The sequence below is a fragment of the Cyrtonyx montezumae genome, unplaced genomic scaffold (assembly GCF_038088225.1).
Source record: "Cyrtonyx montezumae isolate F1298 unplaced genomic scaffold, pur_monq_1.0 scaffold_10, whole genome shotgun sequence".
NCBI classification, from domain to species: Eukaryota; Metazoa; Chordata; class Aves; order Galliformes; family Odontophoridae; genus Cyrtonyx; species Cyrtonyx montezumae.
In genome coordinates this window covers 25,187,828-25,214,817 of record NW_027071826.1, presented here as the reverse complement: position 1 = coordinate 25,214,817, position 26,990 = coordinate 25,187,828, and the positions used below count along the sequence as shown (strand labels likewise).

Here is a 26,990-nt window from a genome sequence, read left to right as displayed (position 1 = left end):
CAAGAAGTGGTATAGCAAGTTAAAACTTTCAGGGACTCTTTGTACAGTTCTGGTTCATACACCAGAATGTATTAATATTGGCAGTTTTTTTAATATCTGCGCAAACGTGTCCCATCTGTCACTCCGTTTGCACACCAGGACTCTGTGTTTAATGAACAACAACTAGTTCAGGAAAAAGATTCTGGTACTGGACAAAGGAGGTTCAGACAAACCAGCTTTGTGAGGTTTGTTTAAAGTGAAGTTTAGGGGCAGTGGGATGTTTCCAATGCAGGAAAACAAAGCTTTATATTAGAAAGAAAAGCATCAATGAACTTGTTTCAGACAGATAACTACAGCAAAAAGGTTGCATTAACTACCTCTATTTCTCTGATGACAATCCACATATAAAGATCTTATGTCAATTCCCAAGACCCAGTGCCAACATGTGGAATGCATCAGAGATTATGGGAAAGTACAATGTATGCTGCAGGGTTTGCCATTCTTTTTTTATTTTAGATATGCACGAATCCTCATGCTAGTACTTAGAAACTACAAAAATCTAGCTTTGAGTTATGTTTACTTACACATACATATGGTATGTGTAAGTATATCTATGTATGTAACTGTTCTCCCCAAGAATTCCTACTGCCACAGTCACAGAGCATTTATATAAATAATCAGTCCCCAGTCAAAACTATGGAGACTCATATGAAGGTTCACAAGCTGAAAACTACAAGTCTAAGCTCTCAGGACCAGGCCCTTATCTCAACCCTTAAGTTCTTGCACTTTTCAGTCTTCTCCTCCACCCCACTTCAAGGGGAGTGTGCAAACAGATGTGTAGTGTTCAGTTGTCTGCCAGGTTAAAGCACAACAGTACATTGCTGGAGGATAACCTGCGGGGCAACAAGAATAGAATGTATTTGTGAGTAGTATTCACACTTAACTTGAGCGTCTCTCCTCAGGAAGTAATATTAATTTTGCTCCTGGGGATCTCTGTCTTAACGAACCCAACCCTATTCATTAGAGAAGGACCCCTCCTGATTACAATCAGTATAAGGCACAGAACTGCTCTTAGCTGCAGCACCCTAGCTCTTCTTTACCCCCTCAAGGGTTCCTTCTTTCCAATTCAATGAGTTACTTGAGGCATTCAGGGACTAGAACTGAGAAAAGGAGATGTATCACCTGTCTAGCTGCGGAAAATGAAGGTTTTGTAGGGCAAATATTTTTTACTCACTAGATTTCCTTACTTGAAATGAATGAGAGAAAAGAGCAGCTGCATCAAGAGCTGAATATGAGGAAAGAAAGAGAAAATGGTTGTCCACAAATGCAGATTCCCAGGGACTCTAGTACTTAGTTGTTCTATCTCCGCAAAATCTCTCTTCTGTATATAGCTAAGAAGCTCCAAGTCAGTCCTGCTTATAATAAATACATATAGGCAGGCAACATTCCGTCAGTGATATACAAATAGTCCTTTTAACTAAAACTATTTTGTAAAAAATAATTCCTGTTTTTCCATTAAAAAGTAAGGATAATATATAAGTAAACTTTGTAACATTCCGTATGCCTGTGGCCCAAAGTCCTATTTCAAACTCAAACCTCAGCTAGGTTTTTTTGGAGAAATCACTGCTAATGCATCTAATAAAATTACCTTACACGTCAATGTTTCAACATTTCCAGAAGAATGAATAAAACGTACAAAATGATGGAAACATCAATAACATAGAAATAGCACTGGAGAAATCCAGTGCTGTATGGATGGCTGGATTCATCAATTTTCAGATAGCATATACGTGGAAGAAAATTGTTAGGTATTCAGAATACACTATATATGTTTGTTCATATTGTTTTGTGACTGTTTTGCAGAGTAGTACTTCTGGGGCACACTACATTACTTGGGCACACAAAAATTACAATACTTACATTTGAGGAAAAAAACAGCAATTTTTTTTTTTTAATTGGATGTGTTAATCTGTATTTCAACTACAACAAAAAAATTCTCAAATTAACTGTGTATTTTCCAACACCCAATCTTCTACTTCTGCATCTCAAATTTATGCTGCAAGGGAAAAATGTCATAATTTCATAGTTACAGAATCTTTTGAAGTTGATTAAATTTAAAAAGTTTATTTACGAAATCCATATTGAAATTTCATGAAGAATCCTTTCAATGTGAATTATGCATTAAAAAAAACTGAAGTAGATTTCTCACTAACATGCTGTTATTAATAGCTATAACTTAGTTGCACACCGTTAAAACAGGTTTTTAATTATTTTCAAATTATTATTTCAAGAGAAAAACAGAATCCTTGGCTGATTTTCGTAATCCAACTGTATTCTGAAAAAAGCTTCTGTGCTGAGTCATGGTATTAAAAGTTTGCTAGTGACCATCTTGAGGTCAGGTTTCTTCAGCTTAGGGTGTTTATTTTGCACATTATTCCAGTAAATTCCTAGTTTTCTGAGAGTGAAGCTTAGATATTCTTTCTGCCTATTACAAAATGTCACTTTCATATCAAAATACTTTAATATCAGGGGAGTATAATATAAGCAGAATTATCTTTAATATAAGCAGAATTATCACCTTCACTTTGAAACAGTGGCTTCGGAGTTTTACACCAGATATACTCTTTATGAAAGAAAAAATAAACGCTCTTGAGTTCTCAAGATCACATAAAATCATACTAATATCCTTAAATTCCTGCATTACTTCACATTGATGCTGATAACTAATAAAATAAAATGTTCCTGACAGTATGCTAGGGAGTAAATTTAGTACATACCTCATAGCCAGGGCTAACAGGAGACTGAGACAGGAAGTTGGAAAGAAGAAAAGAAAAAGCAGAACAAAGAAACAATGGAAAAAAGACAGAAATAATGTTACTTCAGAAGCGAGCACAAACATGCTATTATTTTATAGTTTAATTCTACGAAGGGTGCTCTGAAAGTAATGCCCCCTGTTTATTTCTTTGGAAAATACAACAGATATGAAGAACACAACTGCATTATTTGATATAGCAAATTCACAGCTACAAAACTTTAGTTTTCAACAGTCAGCATCATTAGCTATACATTTTTGCTAACAATTGTTAAGAGCCTGCATGCTGCACTGGTAAAACTCTACAACTGCAGACCCACCATCATCACTGCTGAAATGCTCCACTCACTGCCTCACTGTGCTCACATCCACTGTTCAGTTTCCGTAAACATTCAGCAAATGTCAATGAATGTCAGTGGGTGCCAATTTTTCCACACAGAGGGTTTCAATTCCATGTTTTTATGTCAGAGGTTTTTGTCATTCTGACAAAATCACCTCTGCTTCCACCTCTCTTATGGCAACAGAATGCAATACAATTCTGGTGGGAAGGTTCAGCCCACACTGCCATATTAACCCCCATCTTCCTTTGATGTTTTGCTCCAACCTAATAAAATAGGAGGCATTACTTTCAGAGCAACCTTCATACATTACAGAATGGAATGCAAATAATTGCATTTGATCTATGATAGGTAAAAACTTGTGTTGCAATACTTTTTCCTAGCTTTATTTCATTTTTGCATTTCCATTTGATGAGTTTACACTGTGAAGTTAAGAAGCAAAAAAGGATATTGCCCAGATTTCATTTTTAAAGTTGCATTTAAATATAGCCCCCAGTCAATTTTCAACTCAAATGAAACATTTTATTGGCTAATGAGGATAGATTTATACTCAAACTGTGCCTGCTGTAGCAGTTCCCTAGAAAAGTTTAAAGTAACCGTTGCACGATACCACATTTCCATGGTGGTTCCATGATACCACATTTTCAAAAGTTTTTCAAATGTCAAAATTTCAGTTTAGGGCAAAACTTCTCCACATATCATAATATATATACATATACACTGAAACTATTAATCATGACTCAGATAATTATTCCCCCTATGAAGAGTCTCTAGGAACTCATTCTCTAATGCTTTCACTTCACTTAATAAGTTAAAAATGAAAATAGTTTTAGTTCTATTTAAGTAACTGGTAGATCTCTGACTGAATTCACTGGCCTCAGATGGTGATTTTTTTTTCTGTCAGTGGTACCGTAAAAATAATGAATGATAAAATATTATGAATGAGGTTGAAGTCTCTTAGTCTATCCACAAAGATTCCAGACTAATGAAATACATTCCAAAGTGTATGCTTTGATTGATTCCACATTATAAATTGCCGTAAAACTTGTCTCAGAGTACAGCAGAGGAATTGAGTTCAAAGAAAAGATCTGATATAGGAAAAGTGAAAAAGCTTATGCATACTTAAAAAGGTGGAAAAAATCGTAACATTCAATGCAAAAACAAAAACACATGTACAAGTCTTACTTGAGATCACATCTGAAAATCTCGTGAATGATACCATTATTTCCTGAAGAAAAAGTGAAATTGGAAAACTGCCTATTTCATTTTTCTAGGCTTATGCGTATCTTTGTAACTTCCTGTAAATATACTTCCATAGTGCACATGTGTGAATGTGCACATGCATATGGGTTTATACAAATGCATGATGTTCCAAAGCTCAGTTACCCTGATGATTATGAAGTCTTTGAGAAGTGCATTTTTCAGTGTATACGAAACTTACCATATTCCTTTGTATTTTAACTCGATTTGATTTTTTGAGCAGATTTAAAATGTACAGCTTTGCAAAAAAAGATTTCATATAATAGATGCAACCAACAGAGCTATAAAATGAAAAGTATTTTCAAATTTAAATTGTTTTGCTTATCATGCAACTTACCATGTACTGATAGACAGTAAACTAGAACTCTCACTCATGCAATTATTTTAACCAGAATTCCAGAAACAGTACAGAATTAGGGTCAGCCTTTTCTCAACATTTCATTGGTATTGGTCTGGATAAGTCAGTGTTTTGAAATAACCTACTGAGAATCATGAATAATCTATGAAGATTTGTTGCTGCAGTTTTGTGCAGAACTTAAGCACCTTATTCATTTATGCAGCTTTTCAAGTAAAATACAGATTCATAATGTTAACCTTAATTTCCAAGTAGCTTTACGCTAATGATAATCAGCAGCATAAGTACATAATTATGGTTCATAGATGGCACTGCATATAACACCAGATCTGCACCATTTGCAATAGTGTCCTTTCAGTATGTCAAGTTTAATAAGTTTAATATTCTAATTGAGAGGAAAACATGATAATTGTTGTGTGTACTTATAAACTCCTTCCTCTCTTTCCAACCTTAAGGTTTTCAAAACTTTAACTTAGAAGTGGAGTCCATTTACACACAGTGTAAATTCTTAACTATTCTATTATTACCATGAGAAAAATACTGCAAACACAAAACCACATATTGTAACTTCTTCCAGTCACTGCATTTTGCTATCAGAAGAATTTTCATAACAGAAAACCATTGTATTGTTGAATAAACAAGTATGTTGTATACGTATGTTTGCACGTGAGTCCTGTAGCTCTCCATTTAAATGTATACATATATAAATACATATATTCCATATATATAACATTTACCACAATGTTTTCTTTAAGGAAATAATAAAGATTTCTTTCTCCAAACACTGAGAAATACTCTGTACATACAGGTTACTTAAAATACATTAACAATAGCCTTGACTGCTACAGAAACTATGCTTGATGCACTGTCTCAGTGTTCTCCTGAGGTCATTTCTTTCCTGTATCATGAACCAATGGACATGTTATTCGATGGAAAAAAAATGCCAACTTCTAAATCCAGTGAAGGCATCCAGATGCCTCAAGATGCAACTTGTAACATTAGCATGGGTGGCAGTTTCAGACTTTCAAAATAACCTAATTCTTCTATAAGGGAGGGGTCTACTGGGAATATCAGAAGGGACACATACCTTAAGCTGGTGACCTCCCTTTCACATCAAGATGCCATTTCTCGCAGAAAAGCCTTGTAATTTGCATACCCCCACCTCCCCTGAAGCCTTCAACAAGCAAAAACAGATCCTACAGCACTAAACATAATTGTTTCTTAACAGTAATATCCATGACCTTGATAGTTAAAGAACTGCATACCAGAAGGGCTTCATCCGGCACACTGGGTGATGTCTCTGAAGAAACTGTCCGAATAGTGCTGAGTCCTGTTAAGGAAACGTTTGACAGGCGCCTTTTACGGACACCACTGCAGTTGTTGGGAATTTTAAATGCACATCTCTTATGGTAATTTAGACCACATCCTGAAAAGAAAAATTTTAAACCATCTGATTACAGTTTATTACTGGAAAAGCAAAGAACATTTTCCTTTGGTGAATAAAAATGACAGCCTTTTCTTTTGATGAAACATTTTTCCTCTGCTCTGCTTGTTTAGTTCCTATATTCTACAAGTTTTTAGAGACATTATGAGCTCTTGAAAACTTAAATCTATAAAGGGTCGTATCTATCACGGAAATAATAGACACATGGAGGGAATGGCACAAAGCCACACCAGGGAAGATTCAGATAGGACATTAGGAAACATTTCTTAATCATCAAGATCAAACACTGTAACAGCTAACACCAAACACTGAGCAAGGTGATTGGTGCCCTAAACCTGTCAGTGTTCAAGAGACATTTGGATAATTTTCTCAATAGTATTTTTCAATTTCTGAATAGCCCTGAAGAGGTCAAGCAGTTGGACTTCATGGTGTTTGAAGGGCCCTTCCAATTGAACTATTCTGTCCTATTATGAATAAGATACATATAACATTTTTTTTTAAAGCAAACAGACAAATGAAAAAACCCACATATACACTGCTTGCTTTGTACTTCCATTTACAGAGCAATATCTAGGAGGCCTCAGAGTCAAAAGCATTGCCTCCTTAATCTGTTAATTATTTGATCATTAGGTCTAACTGTCTCTACCTACCTAGTTTGTTTAAAAGAAAGCTGCATCAGAAACAACAGGCATAAACGTAGGGAAAGATTTCTTTCCTAAGGTTGAACAGCCCATTTCACTGCAACTTACCTTCACATTTGAGTCCCTGACGCACCAATCCCCACAGCATTTCTCCGCAGTGGTCACAAAAGGCTGGAGCTCGGTAAGAATGAACAAAAAGAGCATGTGGCCGGATCTGAAAGTCTTCAAATGTAGCAGAAGCTGTAACAGCAAGATTATTCCAAAACAGAGTAAAATCAGTAACATAACATGCTTCATATCTCTCATCACAGAACAAAACAAAACACCTTTTTATCACTGTTGCTATGTCTTTCCTTGTTAACTCATGCAGAGCAAACTCTAGAAGATGAAAAACTGAATTTTATTTGGGTATACTATATATAGGTAAATATACCATATCTCAAAGGTAAAAAGATTGATGGCATTTAATCACATTACAAAAATCACTGGAAAAAGAAAAAAACGGCTTTTACATATATTCAGCACATCTTTATGATTTTATTTTGCATAACTCTGAAGAAAGCTAATAACTTGGTGAAGCTGTAAAAAGTATGTTCTCTAACTTGAACAGTTGATGCCTTTGTTAATAGAAATTCATACTCTACATTATCTGTTACTACTTAGTTAGCACCTAAAATCTAACTGAAGATGTAAAATGGTAGACAAATAAATACACAAGCAGAAAAACAGTTCAATTTTAAAGAGCTTGTAGACAGAGAACAAGGCGTAAAAAGGCTGTGTGAAAAGGAACTACAGGTGGGATTTCAGCGGACAGAAAAAGGAGAAAAGGTTTTCATCAAGTCTGAGCCCCTGCAGAGGGATTTTCTTCCTGGTTTCAAGAAAGAAAAAGACAAAATAAAATGTGAACATCTCTAAAACTCTACTTCAGATGACTGCTGAGGCATATGAGTTGGTGCAGTTGGCAGTCTTCCCAGAATACGGTAGCAACTAAAGCGCAAGCTCAACCTTCACTCCAAATTAATCTCAAAAAAAGGTGATTCCCTACCATGGAGTTTTCTTAATCATCACCCTTCCAATCACTCACCATAGAATAGCTCTTGTGGTTGCTGCTCCTGCCTTACTATACAAACAGGAAGGATCTGCTGACCTCAGCAGACTTATTTTTGTTGGATATATATATATATATATATATATATAAATAAATAACTTTCCTGAGAGTAATTTTCCAGTAAAAATATATGAGGATAATAACATATCAAACATTTATTAGAAATTGGCAGAGTCCAGTCAAATGTTGGAAATTCTTCAACATGCTGTTTTTCAGACTTGACTGTCTACATCGGAAGGTATACGTGTATAAGAGAAACTAACTATATCCAGTGAAGAAACATTTTTTTTTAGCTAAGCAAAAAAAAAAAAAAAAAAAAGGGTCATTTCAGCTGATCCAGTGCATATTACCTCTGTAATCTGTGTTGGTATCTGTGAATTGATCATTCAAGATGAAAATATTCATTAAAGTTTAAAAAGAAAACGTAATTATACACTCAGTCATCAATAAAGACAAAAACCTTGTAGAGAACTCTGAAAGACTGCAGCAGTTTTCTTGAAATACAAATCATTTCAAAGCTTGCTGTTATTTTAACAGTAGAGAAAGTTCTATGAAACAGTTAAGGGCAGTATCATGAATTACCCACAATGGCAATGTTTTAAGAGCTATTTAATACACAAAGACAGTCAGCACTATAATGCTTTTAAAAATGCACTTTCATTATTTTTTTTCTTTTTCCTACTAGGTATGTTAATCATATATCAGTCTAACGAAAAATATGTTATGTATCAAATGTCATTAAAAATTAAGCAAGTATGCAAACAATTTTATTTCGGACGTCATTTAAACAGGTGGTTTAGTAACTGCATGCTTCCATTTCATAGATACTGGTACAAAAGGACCAGGTCTGGAGTGAGTTAACAGAAATGCCTTATCCCTGAACAGAAATACATTTCTGATATGGAATCAAGTGAAAAAAAAAAAGATTCTTTATTGGTTCAGTTGAAAGAAATCCTAAAAGACTTATACACATTTAGTCCTTGGCTAATCCTTTATGTGTCAAGTCTGCAAGCCAATGAAAACTTGAAGTCAACCATCAAGTCCACCATCTTTTTTTGTGTATGTAACCATATGTTTTTCTATCAAATCAAAGAATAATATGTTGGAAAACTGAGCACTCAAAATTTAAAATATATACTGATATTAAAATATAAAATGTATCTTTGTTCTTCATCTGTAAACATCAGAACAAAATATAGTCCTATGAACTGATCATTTCGGATGTCGGTAATTCATACCTTATTCATAGGTTCGTAGATACATAAGGTTGGAAAGGACCTTGTAGATGATCTTGTAGATCATCTAGTCCAACCATCCTCCTATCACCATCCCTACCCAACAACTAAATCAAATCCCTTAGCACCTCATCTAAACGCTTCTTGAACAGCGCTAGGGATGGTGCCTCAACCACCTCCCTAGGCAGGCCATTCCAGTGCCTGACCACTCTTTCAGAAAAGAAATGCTTCCTCAGGTCTAATCTAAATCTTCCCCGGCGCAACTTGTGGCCATTCCCTCTCGTCCTGTCGTTATTTATCAGGGAGAAGAGGCCCACCCCCTCCTCACCACAACCCCCCTTCAGGAAGTGGTAGAGTGCAATAAGGTCTCCTCTGAGCCTCCTCTTCTCCAGACTGAACAATCCCAGCTCCCTCAGCCGCTCCTCATAAGACTTGTGCTCCAGATCCCTCACCAGTTTTGTTGCCCTTCTCTGAACATGCTCCAGGGCCTCAATGTCCTTCTTGTAGTGAGGGGCATACCTTCCTCTTCTCTCCACTTACCTGGTTTGTGCAACTGTAATACAGACATGAAAATGTGGTCATCTACATTTTGGGAACTTCAGTTATTCAGCCTAATATAACAAATACACCTCCTCAGAAAGGGGGCTTCAGATCTCTGCTTGTTTTCTTCAGAGGCTGAAAGTATGTTCTGAGCCTCAGCTCTTTCCATTCGAGAACTCTGATTCTGGAATTTTCACACCATGCCTACATACTGTTTTAGGAAGAATATAGCTACCAACTTATCCTCTATAGATAACAATGATCACAGAAAAGCTGTGAGCTTACTCAAAGATAAGCACATAAACTAGAACAACACGCCCAGTCTTTTTCCAACACGACTGCAAAGTGCACTGCCTCACTCTTGTTTCTGTACTTTAAATTCACACTTACCATAAAGATAAAAACATAAAGTTTACTTTAACAACAGTAAGACAGCAAGTTTACCCAGGGGAGACGAAAATGCATGAATTTTTATACCATATATGTGAATTTATATGTAAAAAATATGCATGCAATTATCAAAGCACTATTAAAATAGGAATGATGTTTAAAAACAAAAACAGTGTAAGACTCAATCTAGCAATGAATTTATGCATAGAAGTTTATATGTATTTTCCTGAATATTTACCCAAATCTATGCAAGTATTTAAATTCTATTCTGAGTAAAGGAACTGTACTATGTTGGAAGACTGGAGAGGAACTTTTTATGGATTTACTAGGTGGTTTTTCAAATAGTAGGAGCAGTGCAACAAAAACACAGTCAAACTTCGAAAAAGCAGTAGCTGTCATTTATCTTCATAATTTAGATAACAAATTGAAAATATTTTAATCTACCCTTAACATTAAACTACTACTGTCTATGAAAAGCAAATACCAATTCCTCTGTAGAATCCAATTTGAATTTAAAACCTCTAAGAGGCAGTTTTGCCTTAGGGATTTCACAATTTGTCTCTTAACAGGTTCAGATGGAACTGACTCTTAAGTGGATGGAAAACATTTTGTTGTTATTCCACCTTACCTTCTTTTGTATTGAACTACTCTCTTCTCTTCCCTTTTCCCAAATGGCAAATAATTGATGTCCTTTTCATTAAATCTATAACTGAACCTTCCGACCTCCCTTGCATTAATGAATGGTTCAAGCTGTTGTAATAAAAATTGTTTCTACTCCCAAGGCAAAAAACATGATTTAGAAATGACATAATTACACCTTTTGTTGAGTTTGGGTTACAAATAAGTGTAACACAAAATAAATAGCACATTTTTAACAGCAATAATGAAAGAGACAAATCTAATGTAAATAAACCTCTCAAAGCATAAAACTTGAAGTTGATGGAGAGCTGATTATGAACACAGATACAATATTGCATACAGATTTTTAAAATCTGAATGTTCTAAATGTTTTCCTTTATTGTACAATGAAACCAGCAAAACAAAGAAGATTAAGTTTAGAGAAACTATCTTTCAATTGAAGTTCAGTTTTTCTTGAGTGTTAAACTGATTACTGAACTAATATTGGGATTTTTCCTTGGCAGAAAAGTAAATTGTCTGTGTTGAATTATGGCTGGAATTAAATAGCTCTGTAGCAAGTTAGGCTGTCACTTTCACAGGTTACTCACCCTCGTGCAGCTGCAGTATCTGCTACAACACTAAGTACATACTAGAGTTTAATCTCAGCAGTGATGAGCTAACTGGCAAATCTGTCTACTTAACATGAACTCTAAGAGCAGATGGAACTACTGTGGCAATAAGAGACCATTAGTTAGTAATGAACGGCCCATCTGAATGCAAGGTACCAAAAAATAAAGACAAAGCATGGAAAGGCAGGAAAACATTTCAGGGAACGAAGAAAGACTGCTGTGTCCTCACCATGTACAAGGTTTTTATGCTGGCATACAAAGGAGTGCAGATCAGCATATCAACAAATTGCTACTAGGGAACTCACTCTCCAGCCTAGACTGTCAGGCATCACCACCAAAAGGTCAGCAAGAAACTGAAGCTAATGTCAAACTACTATGTTCAGAACAGCAGCCTTTCGGTTGAAAAGGTAAGTTCTGGGACACTTCCCATGTTCACTGAATCACAAAATTGTAAGGTTTGGAAGGGAACTCTAGAGATCATCTAGTCCAACCCCCTGCCAAAGCAGCTCCCTAGCCCAGGTTGCACAGGTAGGCGTCCAGGCGGGTCTGAAACGTCTCCAGAGAAGGAGACTCCACCACCTCTCTGTGCAGCTGTGCCACTGCTCCATCACTGCACTGTGAAGAAGTTCCCATGCACATTTGTGTGGAACTTCCTATGCTTCATTTTGTGGCCATTTCCCCTTGTCCTATCACCAGAAAACAGTCCAGCCTCTTCCTGTTGCTTCCCACTCCTTAGATATTTATAGACGTGGATCAGATCCCCTCTGAGTCATCTTTTTTCAAGGCTGAATAGACCAACGTCTCCCAGCATTTCCTTGTAAGAGAGGTGCTCCATGTCCTTTTTCATCTCTGTAGCCTTTCGCTGGACTCCTTAGAGGAGATCTCTGTCTTTTCTGTATTGTGGATGTTATCAAAAGAGGATGACTAGTGATAAATATCATTCTTACTCTTCATTAACCCTCTTGACTGACTAACAGGAATTTTAAAATATATCATTTTATACTGAAAATATGAATATTCAAAAATGAAAAGTGGGGAGGTTTAACAAGTATTGAAGAATCTAGAAATTAGAAGAAAACATACCAATATTTCTTCCCCTTAATTTGAACTTTTAACCAGGTTCTACTGCGTTTAAAGGCATGTAAATATTTTGGGTTTTAATCCTTCATGTAAAACAGTATCTTTCTAGGCTTTAGATGTATGTCTTCTCATCAGGCTCTGCAGAAAGCAATCTAGTTTTTTGCCTCTTGAAATGGTGTTATTTCAGAGCACTATTCATTGAAACTAATATGTGTGCAAACCTTACTTTAGAAGAACTATGTTAACTAGAATGTTGCCCACAATTTTATCTGTATAAATACATAATGTTCACAGAATCACAGAACAGTTCAAGTTGAAAGGGACCTTGCAGGTCATCTTCTCCAGCTTCTCTGTTCTAGCAAGGTCACTTACAGCCACATTCATGTTCTGTTGAAAAGCTCCAAAAAGGAGACTTCACAACCCCTCTGGGCAGCCTGTGCAATTGCTCCACCACCTGAACAGGAAAGAAGCCTTTGGGTGGAACATCTTCATTTGTCTCCATTTCAGTACTGGGCACCACTGATAAAAGCCTGGCCTTATCCTCTTTGCACTTTCCCTTATTGCCCTACAACATAGCTTTGTCAATTTTCTATGGTTTAAACTTAGCACTGCTTAGATTTTCAAAGCATGCAACACCAGAACTAGTAGTATATTAACTAGATTTTTTTTCCAATTATTTTTCAACTTGTAATTATTTAAATTTACACACGCTTTCAAATAAGTACGATCAAAGTTTTAACTTTCAGAATACTCTTGTGCTATGCACTGAAAAAACAAAAGCCCTGCTGACAAAGAGAACCATACATACATGTTTCAAATTAAATTGAGAACTTTCTTATTAACAAAAGAATGTTTCTTTCATGTTAGGGTACCTTCATTCTTTAACAGAATACTGTAGTAACTTTCTGAAGTTCTGCAACACTGTTACAACAATGAAGGCAACTTTCAGAGTGTACATAAAATTGCATACTATGAAAAGAGCAGGCTTCAAGCCTCTCTATTATTGTATGCTGAAAATGCAATTACTTTGTAGATACATTTGCAGTATTATGTCATTAAATGAAGTTGTTGTGCTATTAATTCTTAGAATAGCTTTTCATCATCTATTTAAGCATTGCTAGTATCAACAAAACACAGTCATTGTAACTAGAACAGTTTTGACAGGACAATTTCATCAAGTCTGTTAATGACTTGGCTGTTAGCGGCTAGTGTTCCCTGTTCAGGGCTCAGGAGCAGATCTATCAGTCATCACAATTGGAAATGAGACCAAGAAGCCATTGCAAGCCATAGATTCAAGTCCTGCTTTCAGAGAGGAGCACACTACTGATCACTTTGAGTGCCAAATCCATAAGGATTTGAACTATTAGCAGAGGTGACATCCTGCTATTTCAAGCAACACAGCTTCACGTAATAGGAACTTCTATCTAGTATCCACAATGCCTCTCACAGTCTAAGAAAATATCAACCATACTAGCAGTAATATCTTGCAAGTATGGAAAGTAGACATTCCCCTGGTACCCTCTTCCATTTGAAATGCCTTTAAAAGTAATGCATCCCATTGACCTCCCACAGGCACTCTTAGCTGAGTCTTTTGCTATGAGGACTGCTGACATTCACCACTTAAAAAATAAATAATACATGCCCTTGCACACTATTCAACTTCAAGCACTGCTTAAACCATAACAAGTAATGGATGTCTGTATGATTTCACTGGGCTAAGACACAGGAGAGCCTTTTAGTCTATCTGAAATTCCATTCTGGCAATCAATGAAGAGAGTTTCACCAAAGTCAGTAGACTGCTAGGAGTTCAAACATGCCAAAGATTTGACCTCTGATCTCTATCTTAATATCTGCTTTGAAAATAAAACTAAGATAACTGGACTTCAATATATGAAAATTAAAACTTCCTAAAACTGGACATATACAGATTGTTAATAAAAACATTGTTAAGAAAACAGAAACACCAAATATACCACTGTTCACATGTTGCATTCCTGCACGTGGACCAATAGGATTAGAAAAAAAATGTGAGCTTGGCGCAGTAAGGTGAGGTGGAAGAGCAAGGTCCCCCAGAAGAGGTACCTGGAGGTACCTCAGCACCTGGAAACAAGATGGTAAATATTCTGCCTACAAGTAAGAATGGGAATGACCCACGATCCCAGAGATCAGAAAGATGGAGGCCAAGGGATGTTAACACATTTTGGCCGGTGACAACAAAGACTGGGAGCTGCAAGCAGTGGCACAGCAGGAAACAAGAGAACTTTGTGTCCAACCTTCCCAGGCCAGAGGAAGTTATAAAAACAGTCAGGTATAAAAAACAAGCAGATTGCAATTTGTAGCAGCTCCTGAATCTGTTCGAACTGTTAATATTCCTCAAGGGAAGAATGTTTGCTTGTTTATGCTCAGACCTGCTTTAGCTACAAACGTCAAGATGTTCTTGTAAGAAGTCATAATATGTAACATAAAGGACTGCGGATATCATTCACTGGAAAGAAAAATAGACTGTGTATTTCTATTTGCCCTCTCAAAATACAAAGATGGTGGTCAGCCAAGTAAACTAAATTCAGTGAGTTTAGTAGTGATACTGAAAGATACATATTTTACATAAGCCATATTTAATTTGAAACCCAGTAGAGCAGTGATATAAGATCATGAATTCAGAGAGACTGAAAAAGTAAAGAGATTCTCCTAACAGCAGTTGTTTTTTTTTTCCTGATATACCTTCAAGCAGGTCAGAACACCCTGTTGATAGGTTAACAACAAAGCTCTTCTGATGGGCAAGTTATTCCAAGTGGGTTACCCTTAGATATTGTTCATTACACTCCTCGCAAAGATTTTTAGTGCTATTCACCCTCCAAAATTTGCTACTATTACTAATATATGCTACTTACTAGCATATATTGGTCAGTGTAAGTGTCAAGAAAATGTATGACATAAAAAAAAAACAACTCATGAGGAATCAAAGATTTTTTGCTTAGCATAAAAATCCCTGTTTCATGCTTTGACTAGTGGAAAAAAGTAGGAAATAAATATATATAAACACACTGGAAATAATTGCTTAGTTATCCGCCAATTTTATCCAGTTCTAAATACTTTATCATATACAAGATAGTATGAATTGTACTGAATCCAAATAAAATGTCAGCAAATAATGATCAGATGGTGCATCATCTATGGGATATTAAAATAGAAACAGCTTCTTACAAAAACAGTGGATCAATTCCTGCCCTCATCAGCTCATCAAGAGAACATTAAAGAGTTGCTATTTGATTTTATTACTTCAGGAATCCTGCCAAGTTGAGCATGACTGCTCACACCAAACAGATCACGTACATTCCACTAATTGTCACTAATATTTCATCATCTGCCTTCTACTCACTGGCAAAGACCTCTTAAAACCCAGTGTAATTTTGTCCCAGTAAAAAAAAAAAATTATAAGCAAATTCATATTAAAATTGTAAATAGATATTTTAAACTCTATATACCATATGAGTAAACACTAACAAATTAACACAGCTGTTTTTAACAAATCTTCCTGAACAAGGTATAGCATAGAACATAAACCATTCTGGTGTGACCATAAGTTTGAAGGCATCTAAAGTAACTGTTTCCTTTCAAGACCTTGAATAGTGGAACTAAGAGTCAATGCATGGTAGTAAAGCATCTCCCATTTGACAGCATCCTCTATAGAGGCATACTTCCATTTAAGGGACAAAAAGGCAAACACAGTTCATCTGAAAAAGGTCACAAATACAAAGATAAAGTGGTGGCAGTTGCACCTACAGAAATCTTGAAATAGTAACTGATGCATAAACTGCAACCTTCATTTCAAAAGCAAGTTAACTGATCTACAATTCAGATCTCTGGTATCAACTTTATGGAAAAACTTGATGCACCTTTTTAAGTGTTTAACATCTCCAGAAAGAAATGATATGAAAGTTTGTACCCCTAAAAAATTATTATCACTGTATTGGCATTAATGACAGTTGAAATATATAATTTTTAATGGCTAATCAGAAGAGCACCAAAGTGCTTCAACCAGGAGTAAAGCTAAAGAAGACAGTATAACAGAACAAGATATTGCACTCTATTCATATCTAAAGTGAATTTTATGTATGTTTTGATGATTCACATTTGCACCCTCTCTTTTGTCAGTGGAACATGAAATGTAGCTTTTTAATTCATCTGGTTCAAGCTTGTAGCCAATTCTGCTTAATCATACTAAGACTAAGAACTTTTGTCAACTGAAGAACACCCTACATTGAATTCACTTCCTTTTCTTGTGCAGACTGGAAGGGTGCATTTTAGAGAAAGAGACTGAAAATGCTGCAATGTGTGGTTTCTCTTCAGTATTTATGAATGAATGACTGCTCATTTACACCTACCTTTGATTATAACTTTGCAGCTCCTGTGTCTCGCTTCTTGGTTTGTGCTGCTTGTTAATTTTCTATAGTATTCTACTCAAAAGGATTCTTTCCTACAAATAAAGCTCAGTGAAAATCCTTTCTCCAAAGATTTTGACCCTTTTTCAGTCTGCAATGCATTTTAACAGTTAAGTAAACGTTGGGTTCAGTGAACACATCAGTGGAGATTTCCACAGCCCTAGCAAAGGACTTCTCCTTTTGTGAATGAGGAGACCAGGTGTACTTTTCTAACAGTTTGAAGAACCTGAATGGAAAATGTATATAGCTAGTATAATACCAACATGGCAAGAGATACATTACTGATAGAATGGCATTAGTGATACTGCTTAATGACCATAAATGACTCTAGCCTATTAAACCATCTGGGTTTAACAAACAAATCAGTGGTTTTAAGCAATCCATTTCTTATGTGCCCTCATATCTCCTACACAAACACTTCTGGAATCCTATACAGTTAAATGAAATAAAGCACTTAAACAGATAACACTTTTAAAATACATAAAACAAAAGGAAGAAAACCTTTTATAAGGTAAAAATAAAACTGTACTTATGAGGGCTACTAATGTTCATAATGAAAATTACATTTTTTTCCTTGAGTTTGTAACTCTTCCATCCCCTCTCATAACAATGTCTGACATTTTGGCTCCAAAATGCCAGAATTGATATTGGCACTGAACAGAGATCAGACAGCTGATCCTAGCACTGTGTTTTCCTCCTGTAGGTCAGTCTGCAGAAAGACACATACCATTTGATTAGTGAGCTGCATGATTTTTATACTCCATTAAAATCCCAACTGCATAATGCACCAATGTAAAATGCAAGTAATAATGTTCATCGTGAATATATAAAAGCGTAATAGGTGCTGCATTTTGAGATGATTAAATTTCATGTATTTCACCAGAAAATTCTAGCTCTTTCACAAACTGTTTCATTTATATTATTTGACATCTGCAGGTACAGCTTTCTTCCCTAAAATGGTCTGAAGTGCTCTGGCTACACTCTTCTCAACAGCCTATTTTTCTAAGTAACTTTTTGTCTCTCTCAAGAACTTGGAATGTAAGATCCAAATCAGAAGATGACCTTTCTTACTATTTCTTAAACTGTTATGAAAATAAACAGAGTATGAAAATTAAAACAAACAAACAAAAACAAATAAAGAAAAACCCATATGTAATAATCTCAGGTTGTCCAGCCTTGATAGAAGATTTTTTAATTACATAAAGTACTATGAAAACATTATGCAATCCAGTAGCATTAGGACTGACAGTTCAGCTTTTTCTCCCCTGACCAATATTGATTTGTGCAATAAAAAATGAATGCAGTGGATCAGTATAGTTTCTGACATCAGATATCAGTGCCTCAGGGGCTGTTTACCCACATCAGTTTTCAGCAGCAAAGCTGTAGCATTAACATTATATTCTATTGCCTTTTTCAGGGACACTATTCAAAAATAATTTCCCTAAAATCTTGAATTTACAGAACTTTGGTACGTATATTCTGTTCAGACATTTGGAATGTAAACTCAAAATAAAACATCTGACAACCAAATACAGGAGGAGGCAGTCAGATGCTGTGAAGTCTCTGTCTTTGGAGATACTCAAAGCCTGGGCTTTGAGTAGATGTCTTCTGAGCAACCTGATCTAGCTAACCCTGCTTGAGCAAAGGGGTTGGACCAGGTGATCTCCAGAGGTTTGTCCCTTCCAACAATAACCATTCTGTGATTCTATGATAAAGTGTTTTTTTAGACTAATACTGAGGAACAAATAAATGCCTTCTCAACATAAGCTGTGATTAATAATAATGTGGACTGATAACTAATCCATTGCATGTCAAATAGCATCAAGCTTCTTACTCAAAGAACTTTGAACACAGTCGCACACATTCTCTCCCCTTTTGAAATTCAGGCTATTACTTCCCAGTGCCAGAAAACTGTTGAAAGAGGCACATGACATGCCCAAGAGAGTAAAGGAAACACGTAGGAGATTGTTAAACTCGTTGCAGCTTTTGGACATCTTGGACTATCAATAATTTCAGTTGGTGCCTCTCATATGCTAAACTGTGCTTGCTAGCAGTTGTCTTGGCTTCTCTGAGACACCTTTTCTCCCTTAGTCCCTCTAATTAAACTTTACTATGGGAATTTCATCACCCTTATGCAACTCAAACTAAGTTCATGCAACACATTATGTACTAGTCTTCAAATATTTATCTAGCATATCTGCACACCAATAACTTTAAGATAGTATAATAAAAGAAGATAAAATGTTGCTGCTAATCAATACTGTCAACAGCTATGCAACAGTTATTAGGAGGCACGCAACAGTTGCTAGAAGGTATGCTGTTGCATATACTTTGGGGATTTGCCTTTATCTAAAATCAGATTACTAGAAGACATAACAACACTACGTTGTGATATTAAATTCAGTTTCAGCCAGCACTGTATATAACCTGTTTTTATAAAGCTTATACAAACTCCACACAATTGTAGGAACCACCCACATTTTCACACAGTGTTGTTTTAATTGCCTTCTAAATATCAAGATTTGCTTGTGCTTGACCCACTTCTTTGGAGAGCTGCATCACCCATAAAATAAAAGCATAAATCCCCTAATGACCTTAAGTAGTATAGTTCTCGTGGAGATTTCCAGAGCTACTTGACTAATTTTGGGAAACTGGAAGATATGTGGTCTCCATTTGAAACACATGAAAACAATGCATCAAGTGAAATATTAAATTCCTTGCTACTTCATTTGATTCATTGATCTGAAGTGGATATTTTAAATGGAATACCTGAAATAGAGACTCCAATACAGCCATCCACAAATAATCTATATTTACTACCACATCTACAATTAAAATTTTCCTCTTACTTTTCAAAATCATGTAATTATACAAAGAATCAGAGCATCCCTGAAAGACATTGCTATGAAAGGCTGTGGAAAAGCATTTGCTCTTCTTCCAATAGATATTTTATTGCATTTCATATAAGATAAAGGCTAAAACTCCTTATTTTAAAAGGAACCAAGGTCACTATTAGTTAAAATAGCACTGATAATTCCTACACAGGTAATTATGAACTAGCCATATCAATTAACAGGCTAAGAGAAAAATGTATAGTATACCCAATTACATATTAAATTGTTGATACATTATGCAAGACATCTTAAGATCAATTCTAATTTTCAAGTTACTGTGTTAATTAAGTAAACAATAAAATGTTGTTATATATATATAAATATTTTACTGTGCTTTTTTTGAAAAGGATTGTGTTTCTCTGCTGGATGACTTTCCTCTGAAAATGCAGACCCAACATTTTTCACATTGCTTTTTGAAATTAACCTGATGCTTAACTAATAATCTGGAAAAAATCAAGCTGTCAAAAAGTATACTACAAAATAAGAAAAGAAGTATTAAAAGATTGATAGGCATATGATAGTATATATGGCATATGTGGTCTATATATGGCATAGACACATCTGTGAAAATTTTGATCCAGTATAGGTGATCCATACATGCAAAATTTCTTTCATAAGCAAAAATTTTATTATCATAAGCAAGTATGACAATCACTTTCATTTCTTTTAGTTACCTGATAAGACAACTTCAACTAAGTCTCCTTCTTGGATATCTCCAGCTGATTTCACCAACTGGAGAATGTTTTCAGAGGTAGGGTCATGGCGGAAGAGAAGAATTTTGTCATACATCCCGTAGAAACCACATTCAGGAAACTGCAAATACAAACCTGAATGTTACTAAATTGTAAAAACACTTAACTGTAAAATGCAATTAATATGAATAATTTTCAGAGTAGAGCATTGTTCACACTAGCACAAAACAGAAGTGTTTTTTCGTATGTGGCAACATCTACCACTGTATTCTGAAAATGACTTTTCCCCTACGTGTGAAAGAACATTTATTTGCCTTTTTTTATCTGCAACTTATGTGGCATCCACTAGCATATGGGAGAAAAATGAGTCCATCCCTTACTTGATAACTCACAAGCAATTTGATTAGATCCAGGTGGAGAAAGTCATTGGACTGGAGAACCTCCATCAAACTACATTACTCCAATACCCTATGATCTTTACAAATATAAGTGGTAAAATGATGTCTGAAGGCCAGGAGAAATAATTTTCAGCTCTACCTTAGATATAACACCTAAGCAATATGTCATTATATAACAGTCATTTCTTGAGACTAAGTATGTCACCTAACACCTTCAAACAACTGTTCAGTTTCAGTGTTTAAAATAATTATTAATTTATCTCTATTTCTGAAATGAGAATTCTTTTTCATTCTTAAAAAAAGAAAAAAAAAAGCCTTCCCGATTGCATTGGTTCATTGGTTCTTTCAAATTTTTCTCCTTAATTTTTTTTATTATTTTTTAATGTCCAGTTCCATAGCAATATAATCCAAAGCTTACATAGCATCACACAGCATCAGTTCACTGAGATGTTGTCACTTGGGATTACTTGTTTATTCTTCGAATGTTAAATACTGGATAGTAAAATAATAATTTATATAATAAATAAGTTATGAACCTCATGATAAATTTAATTGCATTTATAAATTTTTTTCTTTTCCTATGCATTTACCAATTTGTTGTTTTACTATAATGAAGTTTAAAATCTAACTATTTCTAAATAAGAATACGTTATTAAGTTTTAAGCCAGCTACAGTCAGATAAGCATGTAAATTCTTGTAATCATACACATTCCTTATCATTGACATTTGGACAAAGCTCATCTAAAAAATATGCTCTCTTTTTGTTGTTGTTTTTTTGTTTTTTTTTTTTTTTGAACCTTTCAGAAATTTATTGCAGTGAAGCAGCTCAGGGTATGCTACGCCAGAGATTCTGAATCACTGCTAAGGTGTTGTAGCAGCAGAACCCAGACTTTTTCGTAATTACGTTTTCTTTATTTCACAGAAAATATATTCCCAAAAGCTAGACACTTAGGGAAGAAAAACTGAAAAGTGATCAACAGTTTTTCTTTCACACTCTACAGTATGTAGCAGCATTGAGTTGAAAGTAAAAGCCTGATGGAGCTGCTTCCTGTCAGAAGACTGAGGGCATTTTCTTATTTGGAAGCGCTGTAAAATGGAAAACAGCTTTCAAAACAACCACTTATGACCTCTTTCAAACACTGATAGAATTTTTGTACTTCTCTGTACTTCGGAGATAGGACAGGCATTTCCCTCTAAATCTTTTTTTTTCCCCTCTCTTTATATTTTCATTCCATTTGCTCTTTTAATGTTACTTCAATTTATATCTAATTATACGAATTATCTTCTGAACTGCATGTATTATATGTGTCTGTATAAATACGTACATTTTAAGGCACCATTTATTATATTCTTAAGAGAGATTAACTCACTGACTACCTGAAAATAATATTTATGCAAGAGTTATTTGCTGGTTTCAAGTTAGTTTTCCCAACATAAGCTACCCTATCTCCAAAAGCACCGTTCTGATGGTGCGGTTCTCCAAATAAAACATTTTGTAAGGACCAACTGTTGCAACAGTGACAAAAATATTCCCTCAGCTAAGTTTTTCCTGCCAACAATAATGTTGATAAGCAAAAACAAAAGTAAACAAAGAGCCAACACATTGCTTGGTAGTACAAGACTATAAATAGCATCTATTTTTGCCAAATACAGAGCAAAGTAGGAAATACATACACAACAAACACACATAAAAGCTAACTAGAGTTGAACTAACGAAAAGCTAAGTAAAAATGACATTATTAGATCATCTCAACACTGTTAAAACCCCTTTATTACTGTATTAGGTGCTTAAATGGAATTAAAGGGAAAAAAAATGGAATCACAGAAAATGCTATGAAGTAGAAACAGAGTATTTCCTCAAGAGTCAGGACACAGCAAAATTGTTTATATGGTGTGAGAAAATTGTGGATGCTTTTCAAGTCATCAGCAGAGATTAAGATATCACATCTACTCAAATACACATTGCTTACTTCCTCCAAGTGTGAAAAAAAATGCATCAGCTTAAACTGTTTTGATCTAGTTCATATTACTGTACAATGGAGGCAAGATAAATGAACTTAATAGCATAATAGCTTGTTAAATTGCCACACTTTAATGTAAAGTAACACATGACAAAAATACAAAATTTGTTTTATAGTGTTTAAAATAACATGGCAAAGAATAATGCTGCACTTCATGAAGGCCATGAAAACCTTATTTAGTATAAATGGCAGGTAGATTTATGAGTGAACGTACCAAAAATGTGTTCTGAAATTTAGAAAAACAGCAAAGATTTTTTGCAAATGAACATTTTAAAATGACAACTTTCATAATGCAAGAGCAAACAGAACTTGAGAGTTAATAAAACAAATACAGCTGATACAGTATATATATGTACACATATGTATACACTAGTGTATATATATGTGATGTACCAGATTTATGGTTTGCTGTAAGAGCAATTAATCTTGTCCAACCTTGCTACGTAGATGCTGTTAATTATTGCTAAAAATATGTCTGACAGTGCAGTAAATTTACAATAGAAGTGGTGTATCATTCTCTCATTCTATATTAGTGAGAACCAGTTTGCAGTGTACAGTTGCAAAGTTAATACTACAGACTAACATCAGATTACTGTAACACACTTCTGCAAAATAAATAAATAAATATACTGTTCTTCATAATGTTGCAAGTGACGTATCAAAAATAAATTGCTCTCATGAAGAAGCAACCCTGTGGCTGGAAATAAGCTGACCAGGCTTAAGAAAACTTGAATTCTGTGCCCTGTAAAGTTGCACTGAATTGACTTCCAGTATTAGCTACTGATCAATGTAACTACTTAGAAAGCACACACATGTAAGTTTGCAGGATAAAAGGTTTCAGGCATTGGACCAACATATGTTTGTTTGTCTCAATTAATACTGTCATAATTTGAATCTATTTGTGATAGTCATATTGATTTCAAACCGTCTGAGAAGGAAAACTTTGTAATTTATCAGTCATCTCCATCTAAGAGTCAGCTTGTGTGGACTGCAGAGGGCAACTGAAGTTTGGGCAATTCTGAGAACAAAATGTTCCTGAATCAATGAATGAGTTCTTTCTTACTAATCCATTATAAGTTGGAAAATATTCTATTAAGAACAGCATTTCATTATTGTAGTGATTACAAATGTATTCCAGTCCTGAATACAATATATTTAGTGTTGGATAGTGGGGATTTTAATACTGTTAGTTTATTAGCATTTGAATGATTAATACTTACTGAATGCAGATGGAGTAATCATTCATCGTCTGAGATACTTTAATCAATTACATACTTTTCAGAAAGTAAAATGTATATGCAAATATTGCACAACATCTCAAAATTTGTGATTACCCTAACAAAGTTTATTTTTAAAAATTTCAGCAACAAAAATGTAAATGTCAGTTTTCAACATTTCAATTCCTGACTATTCAACAATGCTTTTCTCATTTTTTCTGTAAAGATTTTATCCTTCCAGAAATGTTGTCATGACAGAAGCGCATGGACATTTATTCTGGATGTTTAGTCTCAAGAACTCATCTAAACATTTATATAATACTTGCTTTATGTCATATTGTGGCAGCTCCTTATGTAAAAAAAACAAAAACAAACAAACAATGGAAACCCAAAAGCAAACAAACAAAAAATAACCAGCATCTGAAGTCACTCATAAGCAAACTGAAGTTGTGTAGTTCTTTCTTTTCCTGAAAGTATCATTTCACTGTTCTCTAACCACGAGACTACAAAAAAAAATTGAATAGTCTTATCAGATGAACAAACTCTGCTGGTCAGTAATTTGATGTTGTTGTCTGTGGGTACTGCAGCTGCAGATTATCCAGAAAACACAGGACAAGATGCCCGCAACCAGTCCGTCCTCAGCACATATCCAAGTGAAAGTAGTCATAGAAGTGTTTTTAGACTTAGCAACAGAAAATACGTAAGAAAAAATCCACCAAAAAACTTTACCAGTAAGAAGTCACATGATTACACCAATTCCAGATTTTCATTTAAAGACTTCAAGTAATACTAAAAAAATAAATAAACTGCAGACATTAATTTTTAATGACTAATACCTCAAATTTGGAGCATTCAGTAATTTCTTAATTAATCTGTTGTATCAATCGATAACTTCAATGGCATACATCCATACACGTACAGACACAAGCTGAACTACTTATCTCCATGACTGTGTTCTGTTATTAATGACTGTTCTCAGTTTTCAAAGACAAACTTGAGAAAGACAACTGACTTTTAAAACTCTGCTCAACTACCATGTTAATGAAATTGTTTCATTGTTCAAGACAAAACTTTGGAAGACTTGATCTGTTATCTACATCTTAACATATTTCTAATATGAATTATGAAGCTTCCAATATTTATAATTATATTATATAATATATAATTATATATTATAATTCTGTTATATTCACCTATATAGTTATTTAAGTGAAAAATGTATTCATCATTCTTCTTTGCTTTAGTAAACGTAAACATTTAATAGTAATTATTTAAAAGGAAAGGTAAGACTGTATAATGGAAGTAAAACTCTCTTATCAGTTATTTTTAAAGAATTTCAAAGATTAGTACAGCAGGCACCTTAAATGAAAAACTCCTGAGAAATAAACTTTTTGGTATGAAGAACTGCATTTCAACAATCTGGAAAACATGCACTCTAAATATTGATGTATACTAATAGAATGAAATAGAAAAAAAATGTCAACTCTGATCGTTTTACTAAAATTTTACACACTTCTTATAAGGGCTAGTATGTGTCACTTTATTCTAGAAAGTAAAAAATCTTCTTCCAGTCTTGTAGCTCAGTAAATTGAGCTACATCAACATAGCTAATTTTCCCCTTTCTAATCAGATTTTTGCAGATGTTCCTTCTAGACAAGTCTTTAGTGAATACTACAAAACCAGCAAGAACCTTGCTAAAAGCTGGAAGTCTCTCACAGCACAAACATAGTGGCACAGAACACATAAGGGCTGTGGGCTGAACACTGTCTTCACAGCATGCAGAGAAGCTGAATCATGCTGAATGTTTGTTGACCTAACCTAACTTGCTATTTTAAATGTTAGAGTTAGGTCCTGACTTGCTTCTTATGTTGACCTAACCAGACCAAGGTTGTGGACCTAACTCTAACATTTAAAATAATAATAATATAATCTTATCTTTAGAGATTTTTACAAAAATAAAAAAATAATGTATCAAATTTTTGAAAGAGTCATATTAACCAAACTAAAACACTATTCTACATTGTAAAAATAACAATGCAATGTATTTTTAGAAGTCAGGACTTCCTTTTTCTACAGAGGTTACAACACTAAATAAGTGATCCTAAAAAGCAAAGAATTTTTGGTCAAGAGAACTGTCCGAATTCTCACTTAATTGTAGGAGTCACTGTTAACATACTTGAGAAACTCAAGAGATTTTTAAGAGGCTCTACTTCCCAAACTCATTACTATCATGAAAATATTAGTCTATTTTATGGAGATGGAAAACACCAAAAGAATTCATGGCTTTACTTTAAGAAACACCAGTCAGTACTTTTACTATAAAGACTTTCTTCACATACAGCACTGCAGTTACTACAAACATAAATAGATGTTCATACTACAGCCAGGCAACATATATGCACCAACACTCAAGTAAAGATGAGAGCTGGCGGATACTCCAGCAGCACTGGAACCCCCTCCACAGCCAGGGGACTCAAGGCTCCAGCTCTGAAATTCCTGAAGTGCTGAATCACTCTAGAACCCTCCAGAAATTACCTCTGCACCTGCCTTGTAGCCAAATAGCACGGATAAGCAATAACTGATGACGACTTCTCCTTTCTTCCCTTTTTTTCTTCTATTTCTCTACCGTCAAGCTTTCATTTGCACATAAAAGTACCAGAAAATACACACAGTAGAGCTGATATAGTGTTGACAGTGCCCACATTGTAGGTCTGTGCAACACAGGCTTAGGCCAAGCCTGCTTGTCAAAAGTGCAGAAAAGAAGACAAATGATTGAAGAGCAAAGAACTCACACTGAAAAGATAAAGAAACAAGAGAAACCCAGAAAGGTTAGGAAGCATTACAAAAAAGATTACCTCAACACACTTAGAATGGATGCACAGGAAAGACTCAAACAA

The 26,990-nt window shown here is 34.9% G+C and overlaps 1 protein-coding gene across 2 annotated transcripts in view; it reads right to left on the bottom strand.

Moving 5' to 3' along the window:
• PRKD1 (protein kinase D1) overlaps window positions 1–26,990 on the bottom strand; it is a 104,117-nt gene that overhangs the window by 27,873 nt on the left and 49,254 nt on the right. The window contains exons 2-5 of one of the 2 annotated variants that reach the window (XM_065753777.1): window positions 20,440–20,578; window positions 6,938–7,069; window positions 6,010–6,170; window positions 2,757–2,780 (exon numbers count right to left, since the gene is read on the bottom strand). In XM_065753777.1, the coding sequence (XP_065609849.1) occupies window positions 2,757–2,780; window positions 6,010–6,170; window positions 6,938–7,069; window positions 20,440–20,578 (456 nt within the window). The remainder of the gene's footprint in view (window positions 1–2,756; window positions 2,781–6,009; window positions 6,171–6,937; window positions 7,070–20,439; window positions 20,579–26,990) is intronic. The other variant, XM_065753781.1, reaches the window with a different exon arrangement.